The sequence below is a fragment of the Equus asinus genome, chromosome 17 (assembly GCF_041296235.1).
Source record: "Equus asinus isolate D_3611 breed Donkey chromosome 17, EquAss-T2T_v2, whole genome shotgun sequence".
In the NCBI taxonomy this organism is placed as follows: Eukaryota; Metazoa; Chordata; class Mammalia; order Perissodactyla; family Equidae; genus Equus; species Equus asinus.
In genome coordinates, this window is record NC_091806.1 from 14,097,889 (window position 1) to 14,114,614 (window position 16,726).

At 34.8% G+C, this 16,726-nt stretch overlaps 1 protein-coding gene across 1 annotated transcript; it reads left to right on the plus strand.

Moving 5' to 3' along the window:
* The first annotated feature begins 378 nt into the window (after nucleotides 1–378).
* On the plus strand, nucleotides 379–3,607 carry LOC139040869 (olfactory receptor 5D18-like). The gene is made up of 2 exons (XM_070488592.1): nucleotides 379–439; nucleotides 2,994–3,607. Exons 1-2 carry the CDS (start codon nucleotides 379–381, stop codon nucleotides 3,605–3,607), a joined length of 675 nt encoding a protein of 224 aa, XP_070344693.1.
* Nucleotides 3,608–16,726: the final 13,119 nt, after the last annotated feature.

The following is a 16,726-nucleotide window of genomic DNA, read 5'->3' on the forward strand; positions in this document are numbered from 1 at the left end:
TATATAATAAATGAAATGAATAAAGATTAAAAATATATATTTGAACTACGCAAAGTACTTCAACACTAAATTGGGTAGTGAAGTAGCTCCTGCATTATAATAGTATGTTTAAGCAAGATTTCACTGAAAACGTGCTTTGAGCAAAAACTTAAGAGAAAGCATTCCAGCAACGAGGAAATACTGGGAAAAAAGACCATAAAGAAGGAGTGTGCAGCATTTTTTGAGAAACAAAAAGCAAGCACAAAAGCAAAGAGGTCAAACTATCTGGAGAAAGCAGAGGCAAGAAAGTGTAATAAAATAGGACAAAGATTTGAGAGGAACTAGATCATTGTCCCAACTTAATGTTTAACTTTGTAAATATTTCTGCTTTAACTGTCAATGGATTATGATGACCTAAAAGATGGATCTTCACACTTCTCCATTATCGTGAGAGTGGATAGTAAGAAGCAAGAGGGCTATGCTCAGCATATAGTTGTCAGTTGAGTAATATTTGATAATGATGACTTTTATAATTACATAATTTTGTTAATTGTACGAAGGTACGCAAGTGATCAGAAGGCTGAGAGAAGTGACCTTAAAATATAAATTTTCAGGTGAAATTCCCCTAACGCTGCTCCAGTTTTCTAGTACACAAGAATTGCATCAGAGAAAGGTAATTAATGTTAATTGGTTATTTAATGACCTCAAGAATATGAGACAATAGGTTGTCTCTAGGGTTCATGTCCCAAAGGTGGTGACTATAGCTATAAGAACGCATGCATCCCTTCCAAACAGAAGAGGTCCTCCCTTTGCCATCAGCAGGTTTGTTTTAGGACTCCAAAGACAGATTGATATTAATTTCAATGTGGAGTATGTAGAAAACAGTGTGAGGGGAAATTTACCCTTTTAATTTAGACAGTTCTTGAGAAATATTTAGCCACTGCAAGTCACTTATCTGAATGTGCAAGAAAAGGATGAGCATTTACTTTACAGAGCTTTGTGTTAGAGGGCCTGGCTCAGGTGAGCTCCTCACTGACGTCCTATGAACAACAGGTACTGGGGTAGTGGGGATGGGAAGAGCTCTGAGATTTTAGGGGAATGTGCATTGTCTTGATGCTATAAATTTTTTGAAGGGGAGTCGAGGTAGAAGAGACAAATATTTAAATAAAATTAAACAAGCAGAGATTGAATAGATTCTCTAGTGATAAAAATTGAAAAGGACTAACTTTCATTGAGATTATAAAGCAGGAACCACATGTGTTCCCTGAGAGCAAAAACTAAAACAAAATGGAGAAAACAATTATAGGAAAGAATACTTTAGCTGTTATATTTTCTATATAGCATTTGGGACACAGGAACCATTATATTAAATATAACGTTAGTTTAAAATGAATTCTTAAATGCCTTGGCCAAATTAAATATTGTATCAGGAAAAAAGTTTGATAATTACAGTGTCTGGCTTTGCAATGGATTGCTTTTTGATGTTGTCTTTAATACTCAAATTTATGAGTGTAGGGACAGAGGGCCCTTGAGTGTCTCCATTTTGCATATGATCTGACATTTTTATGATGACCCACCTGAAATCCATTTCCTTGGTTGTGTGACCAGAGAGAATCTTACCAGAAATGATAGAGAAAGAGGTTTTGAGAATGGTACGCTCTTAGAACTGTTGGCAAGTTCTAAGAGAAATATAGAAAAATATAATTTAGAGAAAGATAATTTCTCATTTAGAGAAATATAATTATTTTTATTACTATTTTCTCAAGAAAAGTCTTTATAGTGTAGTACCACCACCAATTTACAATCTTTCTAGTGCTTTCCAGTATAACTCTGTGGCATGTACTCTGTCACTAAACTATTTCCCACAGGTTTAGTGCCTCTAGTTTTCAATTAAATGTATGATGATTAACAAAGGAAATATGTTAGTATCTAAACAGAAACATGGATCAGAGTCTGGCTAATAAAATGGATCCAGGGCTGGGAGTCTGGGGATCTGGGATCTAGTCACAGATGGGTAGATGGGTCCTTATTTACATTTTTTATCATTAGGAAAGCCAAGATTCTCCAGCTGTTGTTTTGTCACCTCTGAATAAAGAGATAGACTAGGTTATCTTTATCATTACTTCCAATTTTATTAGTCCTCAAGCAATGAGGAAGGATTGACATTTAGGACTCCGTGAGCTGAAGAGCATACTCTCTGAAAAAAATTAGGATTAATTTTGAAAGCAGATTTTCTGGGTAAGAGAGAAAAACAAAGATTAAAGTGCTATATGGAAGTAACAACAAAGGCACAAATGAAAAGTGTTAGGGATGTTCCTTCTTAATGTCACAGTGGGAACACATGATACAAAAATTGATTTGTTTAGAAATTTCTCATTTTTTTTACTGATTATAGGGCTGACATAATCAGTCATCATATTATGCTAGGCTTATCTTTGATGAACTTAAAATATTCAAGGAATTTGAAAGTGTTATGGGAGGATTTGATTTAAAATAACCAATCCTTCCTATTCATATTCTTATTCTTATTGTAAATATTAAAAATTACAATTGAGACCTAAAAAAACAAATAAATAATTGTATTGTTTTTACTTAAAGAAAAATTTTAAATGGGTTAAATCATGCTTTAAAATTTTAGACATTTAGGGGTCCGACCCCCTGGCTGTGTGGTTAAGTTCGCGTGCTCCCCTTCAGTGTCCTGGGGTTTCGCTTGCTTAGATCCCGGTCTAGGACATGGTGCTGCTCGTCAGGCTATGCTGAGGAGGTGTCCCACATAGCAGAACCAGAGGCACTCACACCTAGAATATACAACTATATACTGTGGGCTTTGGGGAGAAGAAAAAAAATGCAAGATTGGCAATAGTTGTTAGCTCAGGTGCCAATCTGAAAAAAAAAAAAAAAAAAACACAAAGAGACTGCAGTGAGAGATCATTTCCACATACCGGCAGGCCAGAAATGAAGATGTCCGAAAAAAAAATTTAGACATTTAGCATATCTTGCATAAAAGTAAACAGACTGCTTTGTGGCCATTTGTAACCGTCTGCTCTACACAGCTGCTTTGTCCCAAAAATTTTGCGCCATGCTAGTGGTCAGATCATATGCATGGGGAGTAGCTTGTTCCTTGATACTCACATGTTCTGCTATCAAATTATCATTTCTGAGTTTGAACAAAGTTAATCATTTCTTCTGTGAATTCTCCTCATTGCAGTCCCTCTCTTACTCTGATACTTATTTTAACCAGTTGCTGCTTTTCATTTTTGCCACCTTTAATGGGGTCAGCACATTACTCATTATTCTCGTGTCGTATGTATTTATCTTTGTCACCATCCTCAAGATGTGTTCAGCCAGTGGGTGCCCCAATGCCATCCCGACCTGTGCCTCACACCTGACCACCATCACCATCTTTCATGGCACCATCCTCTTTCTCTACCATGTGCACAATTCCAAAAACTCCAGGCACACAGTCAAAGTGGTGTCTGTGTCTTACACAGTGGTGATCCCCATGTTGAATCCCCTGATCTATAGTCTGAGAAATAAGGAAGTCAAGGATACTCTTAGCAAAATAATGGACACTAAAGTCATTTTTATTGAGCATATTATTTTAGTAGAATTTGTCCCTGACATGTAAATAAAGTTTGTCCATAATCATTGATTTCAAAGAAACCTTTAACATTATGAAGAGTTAATGTTGTACAATGGACAGGTCATGGATTTGGGTTCAAAGAAACTAAACTTGGCTCTGTGTCTTACTGGAAAATAAGACAGCTATCTCTCATCTTTAATTTTTCATCCACAAATTTGAGATAACATAAACTAGCTCTTAACCTGATTGTGAAGATTAAAAGACTGTATAGAAATCATGCGTAAAAGCTTGTATATTCTCAATAAACAATTTCATCTCCTGTCTTCTAACATACCTGGAGTAGACTAGGCTTTCAATAAATATATGAGTTTATCTTATAAAAATATAAATAGCAGATAAAATAAGGCTAGTCTTTCAAGGAAGGCACATTCCAGTGTTGACAGTAACGTAGTGCAAAAGTTGTCACGGTATAAGGTAGAAAATAGTAAGTATCATAGAGGATTTGAGACAAAGAAAAGTTCAAATGCATTTAGGCGTTTTAGAGAAACACCTTCATGAAATAGGTATTACTGGAACTTGTCCTTGGATAACAGATAGAATTTTAGGAGAACCATTTCAACAAGGAGTTTTATTCAGATGATGAAAGCATGGCAAAATCAAGGAGATCAGAATGTAATACTGAATCAATGATCCAGCACATTTTTTATTGATCTAATACTTATAACATGTATTTGTGTGTGTTTGTGTGTGTGTGTGTGCATCTCTGTTGTATTGTATATATAGGTTACTTGGCATGAACGAAAAGTTGATAAGACGTGATACTTATTCTGAATGTGTTTCAAATGAGTTCCCATGTGGCAGTATGATAAGCTGTAATAGGGTCCACCAAAGGCTTAGAAATAGTATATTGGATCTCAAAACATCCTATAGGTAAAAAGTAATCACGATGAGTGTCTACCAGACCTGTATTTCATGCTATCATTCTTCCTATAAAGACATCAAAAACACGATCAATTCTTTATGATTCTTTTTTTCTGAATGTGAGCGTAATCTCTCAATCCTTCTCAACTGCACACCTACCTTAAGAAAGGGAAAAAAAAAACGTGTTTGGAGCTGCCTCACGTGTTGAAAACTAATTGCCTATATAACCTTATTCAAAATAAAATGAAAACCAGGCAGTAATTAGCCTTAAGACCTATTTAATCTGGCAAATTAAAAAGCACTGCATCTCTCTAACATTAATAACTCACTTTTGCTTGAATAACTTGCCCACCCTTCTCTTTCTCTTTAGTCAATATATCTAGATAAAATTTCAAACTAATCATTAATGTAATGGGAGAAATATATTTCCAGGTATTTTGATAAGGAAAAAAATAAGCTTGGGGAAATTTTTATATAGATTCAATAAAGTTATTTGGAATGTTCATGTTATTTTAAACGTATGATCATTTTTAAAATGTCCATTTATAAACATTATGTGATAAGGAATAAATTAAATAACGATTTTATATTGAAATATAAAATATGTAGGAAACAGTGTTTTACATATCAGATGTCTGATTATGGAATGCTTTTCTCCCCTATTGACTTCTGCTTCTCTAGATGTTCACAAACTTATCTTTCACTATACATCTGGCAAAGATACAATGTCTAATTTTCTTTGAAATTAGGAAATCATTTATATTAATTTTAAATTGTATCAATGATGGTTAATGCCTCTTTATAGAGATTGTATTTGACTTCTGTCCTTCTTGGACCAAGGATGATCACATTTTGTGATAGAACTAACACAACGTATTTAGCTTTTACTTTGAGGAAACCAAGGTCCATGATGTTTAAGTGACCAGGTCAACATTATAAGAGCAATTGTTGATAGAATTAATGAAATCATTGAAGGCACCAGACACATCAGAAGCACATTTTCCAGTAAACACTGGTAACATCATATTTTTTTTTATTTTCTGGTTATGACAGTTCATATTCTTTATCTAAATTCTGTTACTTCCATATAGAACATGCCTCATAGTAGTAGTCTTCATATTTTTTGGTCATGTGCAAATCAAAAGTTTTTCTTTCTGCATTGTCAACCATTTAATGATAAAATAATAATTACACAACTAATTAAAAATATAATTACATTTAAAATTTGGATAAAATATAATTAATCAAAATTGGAAAATATTTTGGAACATTTGTTTGTATTAGAAATATTATTAGTAGTTGTTTGGATTTTCTATCACAATTAATTAACCTATCTTTGGAAACACATCACTTAATGCTAAAAGGCAAGAGGTTTCAGCATTATTTATATTTCTACTTTTTAATAAATGAAAATGCTGAGACTATTTGCTCATATTAAAGGTAAATGGGGATGGAAATTCTACCAGAAATAGTGCTGTAACAAAAATATCACTCAATTCTTTCAACTCCATCGAAGTTACATGCCAATTTCTCATGATGATCTTTCATCAAAGCTTTTTTAAATAATGTATTAAACAAAATTGGATTGACTCCAATTTTGTCAAAGGCCAAAATTTTGGAAATCATATCTTTCAAAAGGATTTGTTGCTGAGTGCGGTAGAAAACATGGTCCAAATTCTTTAGTCCTTCCCATATCCATGACTCTTGGCCCTTTTCTGATCAAATAGTGGAATCAATCTCTCCACTCCTGGTATGTAAGCTGCTCTTGTTACTAGCTTTGTCTAATAGAAGATTGCTGAAATGACACTGTGACACTTTTAAGCCTCTGAGAGGTCTTTTGACTTTTTCACAATCTTTGGGAATTTTCTCAGACTCTTTGAAAAGCTGTTATGTGCATAGGAACAGACTAGAGTGTTGGATAATGAGGAACATGGCCACCAGACTTGAGTATGAAGCCTCTTAGATCGTCTAACCTGCCAAGCTGATATCATACATATAGCAAAACAAGCCAGGATCAGCCTTGTCAGGATCAGATTACAGAACTAACTTACTGACTCATGTAATAGTGACCAGGGCAATAAGTAATTGTTGTTTTTAACTAACATATTTTGGAGTGGTTTGTTATGCAACCATTAGAACCACTCACTTTCTTAAGTTTTGAAAATGTTACCACAAACACCTTCCAAGTCGTACCATACAACAATTAAGCATATCTGTTATTCTTCCTCTTAAATGCACCTTGATTAAAACAGTGGAATTAAAAGTTTAGAAAATTTAACACATTGTTGATTTCATTAAACCTTGCAAAAGATACAATATTTTATTAATGCATTCATTTATTGTATGTGTTTTAAATACATTTCATCAAAAATTTAGAGCTTCATATTGATATTATTCAATTTATGGATAATGACCATGAAATTTCAATAAAATATTTATATTTAAATTAGTTTTTAAAAACACTCACCATGTCATTAATTCTAGGACAAACAGATAAGCAAGTAGCTTTCCTGAAGTGGGATGCCTAGATGATATAAAACATCACTGACAATGGTACTCTTTTTAGATAATATTTTTTTTTTCTGTCATGAAACTCTCCCCTTTAGGAGGATACATTTTGTGACTGTAGTTTCAGGGTGCACTAAGAACAAAAAGAATAGATATTAAAAAAATATTATGATGGGCCAGCCCCCTAACCAAGGGGTTAAGTTCGTGCCCTCCGCCATGGCGGCCCAGGGTTTTGCTGGTTCAGATCTTGGATGTGGACATAGTACCATTAATCAAGCCATGCTGAGGCGGCATCGCACATAGCACAACTAGAAGGACCTACAGCTAGAATATACAGCTATGTACTGCGGGGCTTTGTGGAGAAGAAGAAGAAGGGGAAAAAAATGAAGATTGGCAACAGATGTTAGCTCAGGTGCCCATGTTAAAAAAAAAAAAAAGGAGAGAAAGAAAGAGAGCTCCCTCTTTGAAAACTACCAAAGTACCAAAGCTTGAAAAGACGTATTGTCTTCAATCTCCTACATATCTCATTTCAAAACATCGTTGAAATGGCTGCAATAAATGTCTAATGCCACCATTTTGCATGAAAGGAAATATGTACTACACACCAAAGTCGTGGATTTGACGTGTCTTGATAAAAGAAAACTTCAGGATGCATGTAAAACAATATTTCAAATTGTTCTTATGTTTTAGGTTTTGGAAGTTTGCTTTTGTTTTTCTAATGGGGTAATTCACATAGTAATAAATGAATGGATAAGAGGAATCTTCACTTTTGAAAAATGACAAAATCAAATCATGAGAGTGCTGAGTGGAAAGGAGCCTCAGAAACGCTCCTCAAACACAAAAAATTATCAGATGGAGCAATATTAGGAAAACATATATTTATTGATATTACCTGTAACTAATTACATCCATGGAATTCTTGAGATGTTTAGTATATCAAAGGGCACAAACCACAGACACTCGTTTGAACACTGTTGGTTTAGGGATACAATATATGGTCAGAAAAGGAGCAGAGCTGAGAGAGATCCTTGAGACAATCTCTTTTCATGGTCTCTGGCATTGGATAAGGGCTATGCCATCCCAGCATCATTCAGTAGCTGTGCTCTTCCTCACAGGGTCAAATGTGTGGTACAACCCAAAAAAGCAGCATATGGTCTCATACTACGACTGGTTCTATGTGTGACTTTGGGCAAGTTCGACCTGACAGTGCCTTAGTCATCTCATTCATAAAGATACATAATTGTACCAATCTCATTTATTCTTATAAAGATGAAATGTGTTTATAGTTGTCTTCAGAACAGTAACTTGCTTACAGGAAGTGGTCAATAAATGTGAGCAATTATTATTATTCTCCATAAAAGAAGTTCATTATCCCCACCTCCTTCTGGCATTTGGCAGAACTCCGGTGTGGCTTCAGACCTTATCCCCTCCAGGAAGGAGCTTTTGAGTATAATACAGGCAAAGTTTATAAGACCTATTCACATATTTCACAATGGCGATGTGATCCCTGACTCACAGAGCAATGCTTGGATGCAGCATTCAGTGCTCTGCAATTCATCATGAACTCTGCAAGGAATCATGTTGAATTATAATAATGTGTACCAAGTTGGGATAGCATTTCCCCCTCTTTATATCTCATAGAAGTCATTGTTTGAGTCCCAAGTTGGTGTTGTTTTCTTGACATCATGTTAATGTCCCACAGTGATCAGTGATTATTTTGGGAAGCTTAAGGAGAATAGGCCCCTGAGATACACACACACACAAAACATAAAGCCTAAGTCATTTTCCATCATAGCATCTTCAAAAACAGGGGAAGCAATTTTTATCCTACAGGTTGGTTAGTTGGACTGTACTCTGGTTTTTGGGAATGGACATTAATGATATTTCCTGGGATCTGGAAGCTTGTTTTTTTTTTTTTTCTTAGCAGAGTAGTTTATTATAGCCTTGTGTAAGAGAAGGAGGAATTGTAAATGAGCGCAGTTGCGTTCGACGTATTTTTAAGTCTGTATTTAGCCTTCTCTTAACTAAAGAGCATTTTAAGAAATGCCATGTTTTGAGGACTCCTTTATGAAAATATTGTCCCTTTTTGTATTGAAAAACAAGTTCAATGAGAAATGAGAACAATTTATTCGGAAGAACCAAGTATCTGGTAACAGTGTTAGTGTAAGAGGAAGAAGAATATAAACAAATTGGGAAGAATGCTTGATTTCTCTCTCTTTCTCTCTTCCTCCTCTCTCATACTAATTGCATCCATGGAATCTGGTAAAGACTTCATGGAGATTCTCCTGACAGTCACTCTGATGCTGAGAGTGGCAGTAAGTGGCCCTCAGGACTACTCATTTGGGGGCACAGACATTGGAACTACATCTGAAGAATAAAGGACAGGCATTATTTTGGCCTTGTGCAAAACACTTTGAAATGTCTCTCCATAGCAGGCTTCTCAACCTTGATATTTTTCACATTTTGGACGAGATAAAATTTCATTGTTTGCATGTGCCATTGGTATGTGTGTGTGCCTGAAGGAGGGGAGACTGTCATGTGCATCATAGAGTATTTAGCAGCATCCCATCTACACGCTAGATGTCGGTAGTACTCCTCCTTATTGTGACAACCAAAAATGTCTCCAGACATTGCCTGATGTCCATGAGGATCACGAGAACTCCTGTAAAAGAACCGCTGCTCTATAAGAGATCAACAACCTGATTTTTCATCTTTAGACTAGAAAACAGGAAAAGATTTTTACAATTATGTACGCCTTTGAATTCATAAATAGACAAATAACTCACTTTTACTGGATGCTGAAGAGAGAACCATATCATCAGAATAATTATTTGTTTTCAAACTGAGATTTCCTAATGCACATATCCTTGGCCTCTTTGAAATAATTTGAAGAATCAAGAAGATACCCGACTGTGTTGAGTGTTAGTCCAGATGCTCTTTCCTCCTGGAATAACCAATCAGTGCCTCTACAGTCACGTATATATCTACCAAGGTCAGGACAGAGAGGCTAAATGAGAGTGTTCTCACCCGCTGTGGGTATATTCCATGTGTCAATGGCCTTGAATGTATCCTTCCCTTATTTAAAAAATCACACCTTCCTTCCCCATTCCACTCCTTAAACCTTATGTTTTCTGAGAATTCAGGCAAGTTTTTACATTGCCTTAAAAAAAATCATTACAATAAAATATTTATGTGTTTTAGATGTTGTGAAGATTAAATATAATGGAGAATAACTATTCATATTTTTCCCCAATACCAATAAAATGGGGACATGGGCAAGAGGAACAGCACTGCTGTGGCAGAGTTCATTCTCCTTGGCTTAGCAGATACCCCGAAATTGAGGATTTTCCTCTTCCTAGTGTTTCTTCTCATCTATGAAGTCGTGGTTTTGGGCAACTTGGGCATGATTGCACTGATTTAGGTCAACTCTTGACTTCAACACCCCCAAATACTTTTTCCTCAGCCACTTGTTCTTTGTGGATTTCTGTTACTCCACCATCATTGTGCCAATGATGTTAGTTAACATATTAAAAGAAGACAAAACTATTTATTTCCTGGAATGTGCTGTGCAATTCTACTTGTTTTGCACATGTCTGGTAAGTGAGGTCATCCTGCTAGCTGTAATGGCTTATGACCATTTTTTGGCCATCTCTAGCCCACTGCTGTCATGGTCACCATATCCTGGAAGCTCTGTGTGGAGCTGGTGTCTTGCTGCTACCTCTTCTCTATTTTACGTCTTGGGTCTAATAAAATGATGTAATCAAAGGACATAAAACAGCAAGACAAGTATATAAAGAAACATTTTCTCTATAATAATATATATTTATATAAAATAAGACTTAGAACACATTCTAATGCTGATTTTATCCAAGAGGTAACTTTATTTCTGTGTCAACCTAAAAATTAAGGACAGAGGAGGAAAAAACACAAGGAAGTTGAAAAATGGAAGCATTTAATGTCAATGATTTTTAAACTGTTTTCTGTGAGGTTTTTGTTCACTTTGCTCTTGCTTCCACTGTGTGTTAAGGTTTTTCATAATAATTTACAAAACATTTTATATATTAAAGACATTAATTTCTGAGGGTAATTGCCAAATATCACAAATTGGTGATGCTACTTATTTTTATGTATTAGGCATGTTTTTTGATATGTAGTTTACATTTTTAATGTACTTATATTCAACTTTTGCAGCTTAAAAATTAATCCAGTGAAAATAAATCCCACTCCATTCTATATTTTCTCTCATATTTGAATGAGTTTTTAACTTAAATTCTAATGAGTATTAAATGTATTGGTTTTTATTTATTTTGTGTATGTTTGCTGAATGAATGAATGAAGGGTTACAAAGTAATCGTCCAGCTCCTCTTCCCAAACTATATGGTAATGTTTATAGTACCATCTATTGAGAATCTTTTTCTTCCTCATTAACATATATTAATTTATTTAATAAATTATCTTCTTAACATTGATCTTTCTGCCAGACCCTGTATAGTATCCCACAGTCCCTTCTCCATCTTCTTTCATAAAGAGTAAAGGATATATTATTTTATAATGCTTTTTAGCATTCAAAATACAAAATTTTCTCTGCAACATCCATTGGTATTATGCAAGACTGTAACATATACTACCTCTCTTCTATTAGCCAATGCCATATTAATACACGTTCACTGTTGCAGGAGAGCATAGCAACATTATTGCAAGGCTTTAAGCTTAGCAGGAACAAATTACAAAATGGGTGACTGAGAAATATGCAACTTGCTGATTCTCATAAATTACTGTGTTAGATTGTTTGTGGTTTGGAATCAAAGGCCAGAAGGTAGTCTCTTATCAAGCATGAAGGCAAGGGGCTTAAGAATGCTGGGCCCTTGCAGGAATGGAACACCATCTGCATAACTTGCCACTTTGTTCCCAGGATACTCCCTCAGAGAATGGCCTTGTGTAGGGCCGGGGCACATGGAAAGGGCCAAGATTAGAACTGCTGAGCTTTGACTTGCATATTCCTGCTGGCATGAATTACTGCTATGCTTGTACTTCTTGGCTTGCAAATAAATACTCGGTGATCAGAGGGATGTCACCTCAGTTCTAGAGGCTGATGGTCCCCTGCCTCATTAAATAATATAGAGTGTGTTGTGTCTATTATATAGACGTGTTCTGTATATTCATTCCGCCCGCCCCTTCAGCTGGCTGCCTAGCTGGTCTCGGCAGCAGTTCACAACTACATTGTGCCTCTAACTGGACACAATAATCCTCAGCGAGGGGAGGATGTTTATAAACAACAACAAAAATTAAACATCACATTTAATGGGGAAGGAGTTGCAGCATTTCTTGCAAATGTTTTGATATAACTGTTGATTTATTTAATATTCACACTCTGAGAAGAAAATTAACTCAATCATATGACTATTTACTCTTACCAGATTAAATTGATTTGTGAAGAATAATCAATAACCAGCAAAAAGTAATGTTCAGAAATTTTTTAAAAATTGAGTTAAACTCTTCAGCAAATAACCAAGTTATGAGCTGGGGAGCCAATTTTAAAGGTTAAAATGACCCATATTCTGAAGTTTTCTTCCAATCTACCCACTGGTTTAATTCTTTTAAAATCACTGTGATGGTATATGCATTCTAAGTAGAATCATTTTTGAAAATATAGAAATTAGAGCTTGTTCAGGATATTGTTGGAATACAGCAGAACCTGCTTTACACTTTTAAAGTTAACAACATCAATATAAGCACTTATTTGTTTTTTCTTTTTTAGTTTTTAGGTCACCAAGGAATGATATTTTGCAGAGGCATATGAAAAGTAAACAAAGAAACAGACAAATAACAGCAAAAACACTACATGTTATCCTACTGCATGTTTTGCTATGTCACTATCTATGTTTTTAGACAAATACACTGGATTCTGTGGCCTCAATTTCATCCATAGCATTTATTTTTGAAAAACAGGACTTTGACAGGAATAAATCACATTTTATTTCAAATTAGTTGTAACATATCCATGATTATGCCAATTGGATAAATTAGGACACTGTTACCAGGTTTCTCAAGAATGCTACCACTGGAATGTTTCACCATGCGCTCCTTCTTTATGTCCATTATCATTTCATAGTCCAAGTATTATAAAATTCACCATCACTAAATGTATGTCCAAGAAAGACTCTTTACTCATTCAACTATGAGACAATTATTTCTTTACCATTAATTGTAAGACACATCCAACTTCAGAGACGTTGCTAATAAGTGAAAATATATCTTTACAAAAGATGCAACATAGTATGGATTCAAATACCAATGATTTTCTCTAGAATTCTGGCAGGAAAAACAAAACAAAATGAAACAATTGAGCCCATATTCCATCATATATTTTAAATTTAATTTTCATAGCTAAATCAAGGTTTTCCACTCTATGACTACTTGATCATTACACTACAGGCTGAAGGTAGGTATAGTATAGAAGAAGGATCAGAAGACTAGAAGATAAAATTAAGATACAGGTTTGGCAGCAACAATTAATACATGGACTTGAATGGTGAACACATTCTTACTCCTGATGTGAAGAGTATCAGAGTTATCCCAAATATTTCAGATGAAGAAAATAAAGCCAAGGGTTCTGCTTCAATACTACTTATATATGTATGCATCTACTCTTGGGTAGACATAGAAATATGTGCGGAGGAAACACAAGTGAAAGAGAGATTGTTTGTGATATCCAGGAACCCACGCTTTAGCTGAAGAGAATGCAGTGTAAATATAGAGACTGATAACTACATCACACTGTGGCCCAAGCAATAATTAAAGGATGATTCACAGAAATTGACTTTTAAAGAATAATAACTTTTGTCTGGAGAAGTTAGAAAAGGTTTTCTGGAAAGGTTCGTGACCCAGCAGTGCTTTGTGGATGAATGGGATAAGTGGGAACTTAAGGGTATCTAGATTGATGAGAAATTCTATAAATGTGCAGATATGCAAAACAGCATATAGATAGATAGATAGGTAAAAAGATAGACGATAGATAGAGATAGAGAGTGATATATAGAGATGTTTATGGAGACAAAAATTTGTACAGAAAGTTGACAAGGAAAAGTCTAGTAGAGAAAACCAAGGGGGGAAATTTTAGGCACTTGAAGATGCACTTATAAGTGACTATGATTCACCCAGATTTACAATCTGGGGAACGATTTGCTCATTATAGCTTTCACTTAATTTATTTCACACTTATTTAATGTATTTATTTTTGGAATAAGTGATATATTCCCATGAGGCACTTCTTCCTTTCTCTCCAAAAGGTGAAAAATGCCTAACATAATTACAGACATATTTTATGGATGTTCAGACGAATATATAAATATTAATTGATTTCCTTTGAAAAGAGTTATTTTAGTAGCAGTGTGGCAGACAGCTATGAGGGTGAATATATAGGCTTAAAGACCAATTTGGAGGCTATTGAAAAGTATAAGGGTGAAATACCAAAAATATGATCTAAAGAAATGCCAACGGTTTTATAGAGAGGACAGAATCAAGAATTTTGTGGAAATGTGGTATTTTAAGGGACTGCAGAGTTCTAGATTAAAGTTTTATGATAAATTAGAAGAAAGATAATAGCATGCTGTTAACAATATATATTTGTTTATCAGTTATCCAGGATGTTTGCAATAACTTTAGAAACCCTAATATACTAGTTTTAGTCAGATGTGGCTTCTTCTGGGGAAAACGAAATATTGAATTCCCATTTGTAGTCCTATCAACAATATGTATGAGTTGATGCTCTGCTCCTAATCACAATAGCAGGATCATAACAAAGTAGCTGAGGGACCTCAACAGGCTCTTCCCACTCCCTCTGTGTGATTAGTGTAACCTGGGGCAGTTAAGCCTTACAGAAATCAGGGACATAGTAGATACATAAGAAATATTTCTTGAAAGACACATACTGAATAATCTCACATTGTGCAATCTAAAACAGTCAAACTCATAGAAGCAGGAAGTACAAAGGAGGTTGTCAGTGGCTTAAGAGGGCGAAATAGAGAGATCTTGGTCAAGGGATATGAAGCTTCAGTTATGCAAGCAGGATCAATTCTGAAGATCTAATGTACAGCAATGTGACTAAATTTAACAACTTGAAACTTGCTAAGAGGTAGAACTTAGATATTCTCATCAAAAAAAGAAAGAAAGAAAATAGTTATTTGAAGTGATGGATATATTAATTAGCTTGATGTGGTGATTATTTCACAATGTATATGTATATCAGAACATCAGGTTGTATTCCTTAAATACATGTTGGTTTTATTTGTCAATTATACCTCAAAAATAAATTTTAAAAATAATGAAATAATGTACTACAAAAGAGAAAAATATTTATTAAGTAAATAAAAAAGATAACTTCTGCTATGGCTTGTTATACAAAAATTTGGGGAAACTACGAGAATGATCACGGAGCATGAGAAGTCATTTAAACTTTCAGTTAACCTTTATATCAAATGTTTCTAAAGCTGCTGTTGTTTTTCTTCAGATTTGCCAAGAAACCAGAGTTACATCAGAAAACAATAAGTAATTTTAATTGCTTGTTTTAAGTCATCTGGAGAATAAGGCAAGCAACTTTTTCTAGGGCCCTGGTGGGACAGGGAGTGGAAATAGATATGAGTCTTGGCATCTTTCTCAGACCAGCTCTCCAGAGGCAGGAGAGAGGCTCCCTAGTCCACCAGGAGATTGGTTTGTAGCTCAGAGATAATATGGATATTTCTTTTTCATGTAAAGTATGTAGAAGCTGCCTTAGGTTCAGTCAGTTTTTCATGGAAAAATCATTTAGGGAAACTTTTCAGCCACAGTTAAACATTAAATATCTAAAACAGGAAGTGCCTTCTTTCTAAAGAGTTTTGTATAGAGGGCCTGACTTAGCTGAGTTCCGTAATAGCAGTGTCTAGAACAACTGTTTCCTGGGGGCTGGAGAATTAGAAGGGCCTCGAGAGTTTTCAAGTATATGTCAGTGGGTTTCTGTGATTTTTTGGAAGAGTTTTGCAAGGGAGAATAGGAAGGTATTTTTAAAGAATTGAATTGAAAGGAATAAAATGACACTTCTGGAGAAATATAGTAAACAGGACTTACTCTAAATAAGATTTAGAGCATGCAAAAAGTATACTGACTCATGAGGGAAAAAAGAAAAAAAAAGGGAAGAAATGATAAAGAAGAAGGTTTTAAATACCACACATCCCAGATTCAAAGAAAATATAAATTGTTTAATCCATATAATAACATCATTTGGGAGACAAGGAACCATGATATTTAATTCACACATTAGTTTTAAGTTGAATTCAAAGAGAAGAAATGTGAAAATTTACCAGGATCAAGGAGATAAGACAAGAGTTGTCAATTATAGGTGATTATGTATCCCCTCCCCCTGCAAGAGAACATTTGACAATGTCTGGAACATTGTGGATTATCACAGTGGAGGGACTAGGGATGAGGGTGAAACTGTCATCTAGTGGATAGAAGCCAGAAGTGTTACTACACATGGTACAATGCAGAGGCCAGCTCCCCATAAAAAAAAAAAAATATCCAAGGACAAAATATCAGTAGTGACAAGGCTGAGAAACCTTGAAAATGGAAATTAATAAATAGTTTTATGATAGTGATAACTGACTGGAAAACACTGCCTCTGATTAATCTTTAAACCCTTAGATATCTGAACACATAGGGCCATGAGAATTTTTGATGTTATATGGGGCCTCTGACTTAGCG

Coding starts and splice junctions, on each gene's coding strand:
- LOC139040869 (XM_070488592.1), top strand. CDS start 379: ATGGATTATGATGACCTAAAAGATGGATCTTCACACTTCTCCATTATC. Junction 440..2,993: donor CATTATCGTGAGAGTGGATA/GTAAGAAGCAAG, acceptor AAAAGTAAACAG/ACTGCTTTGTGGCCATTTGT.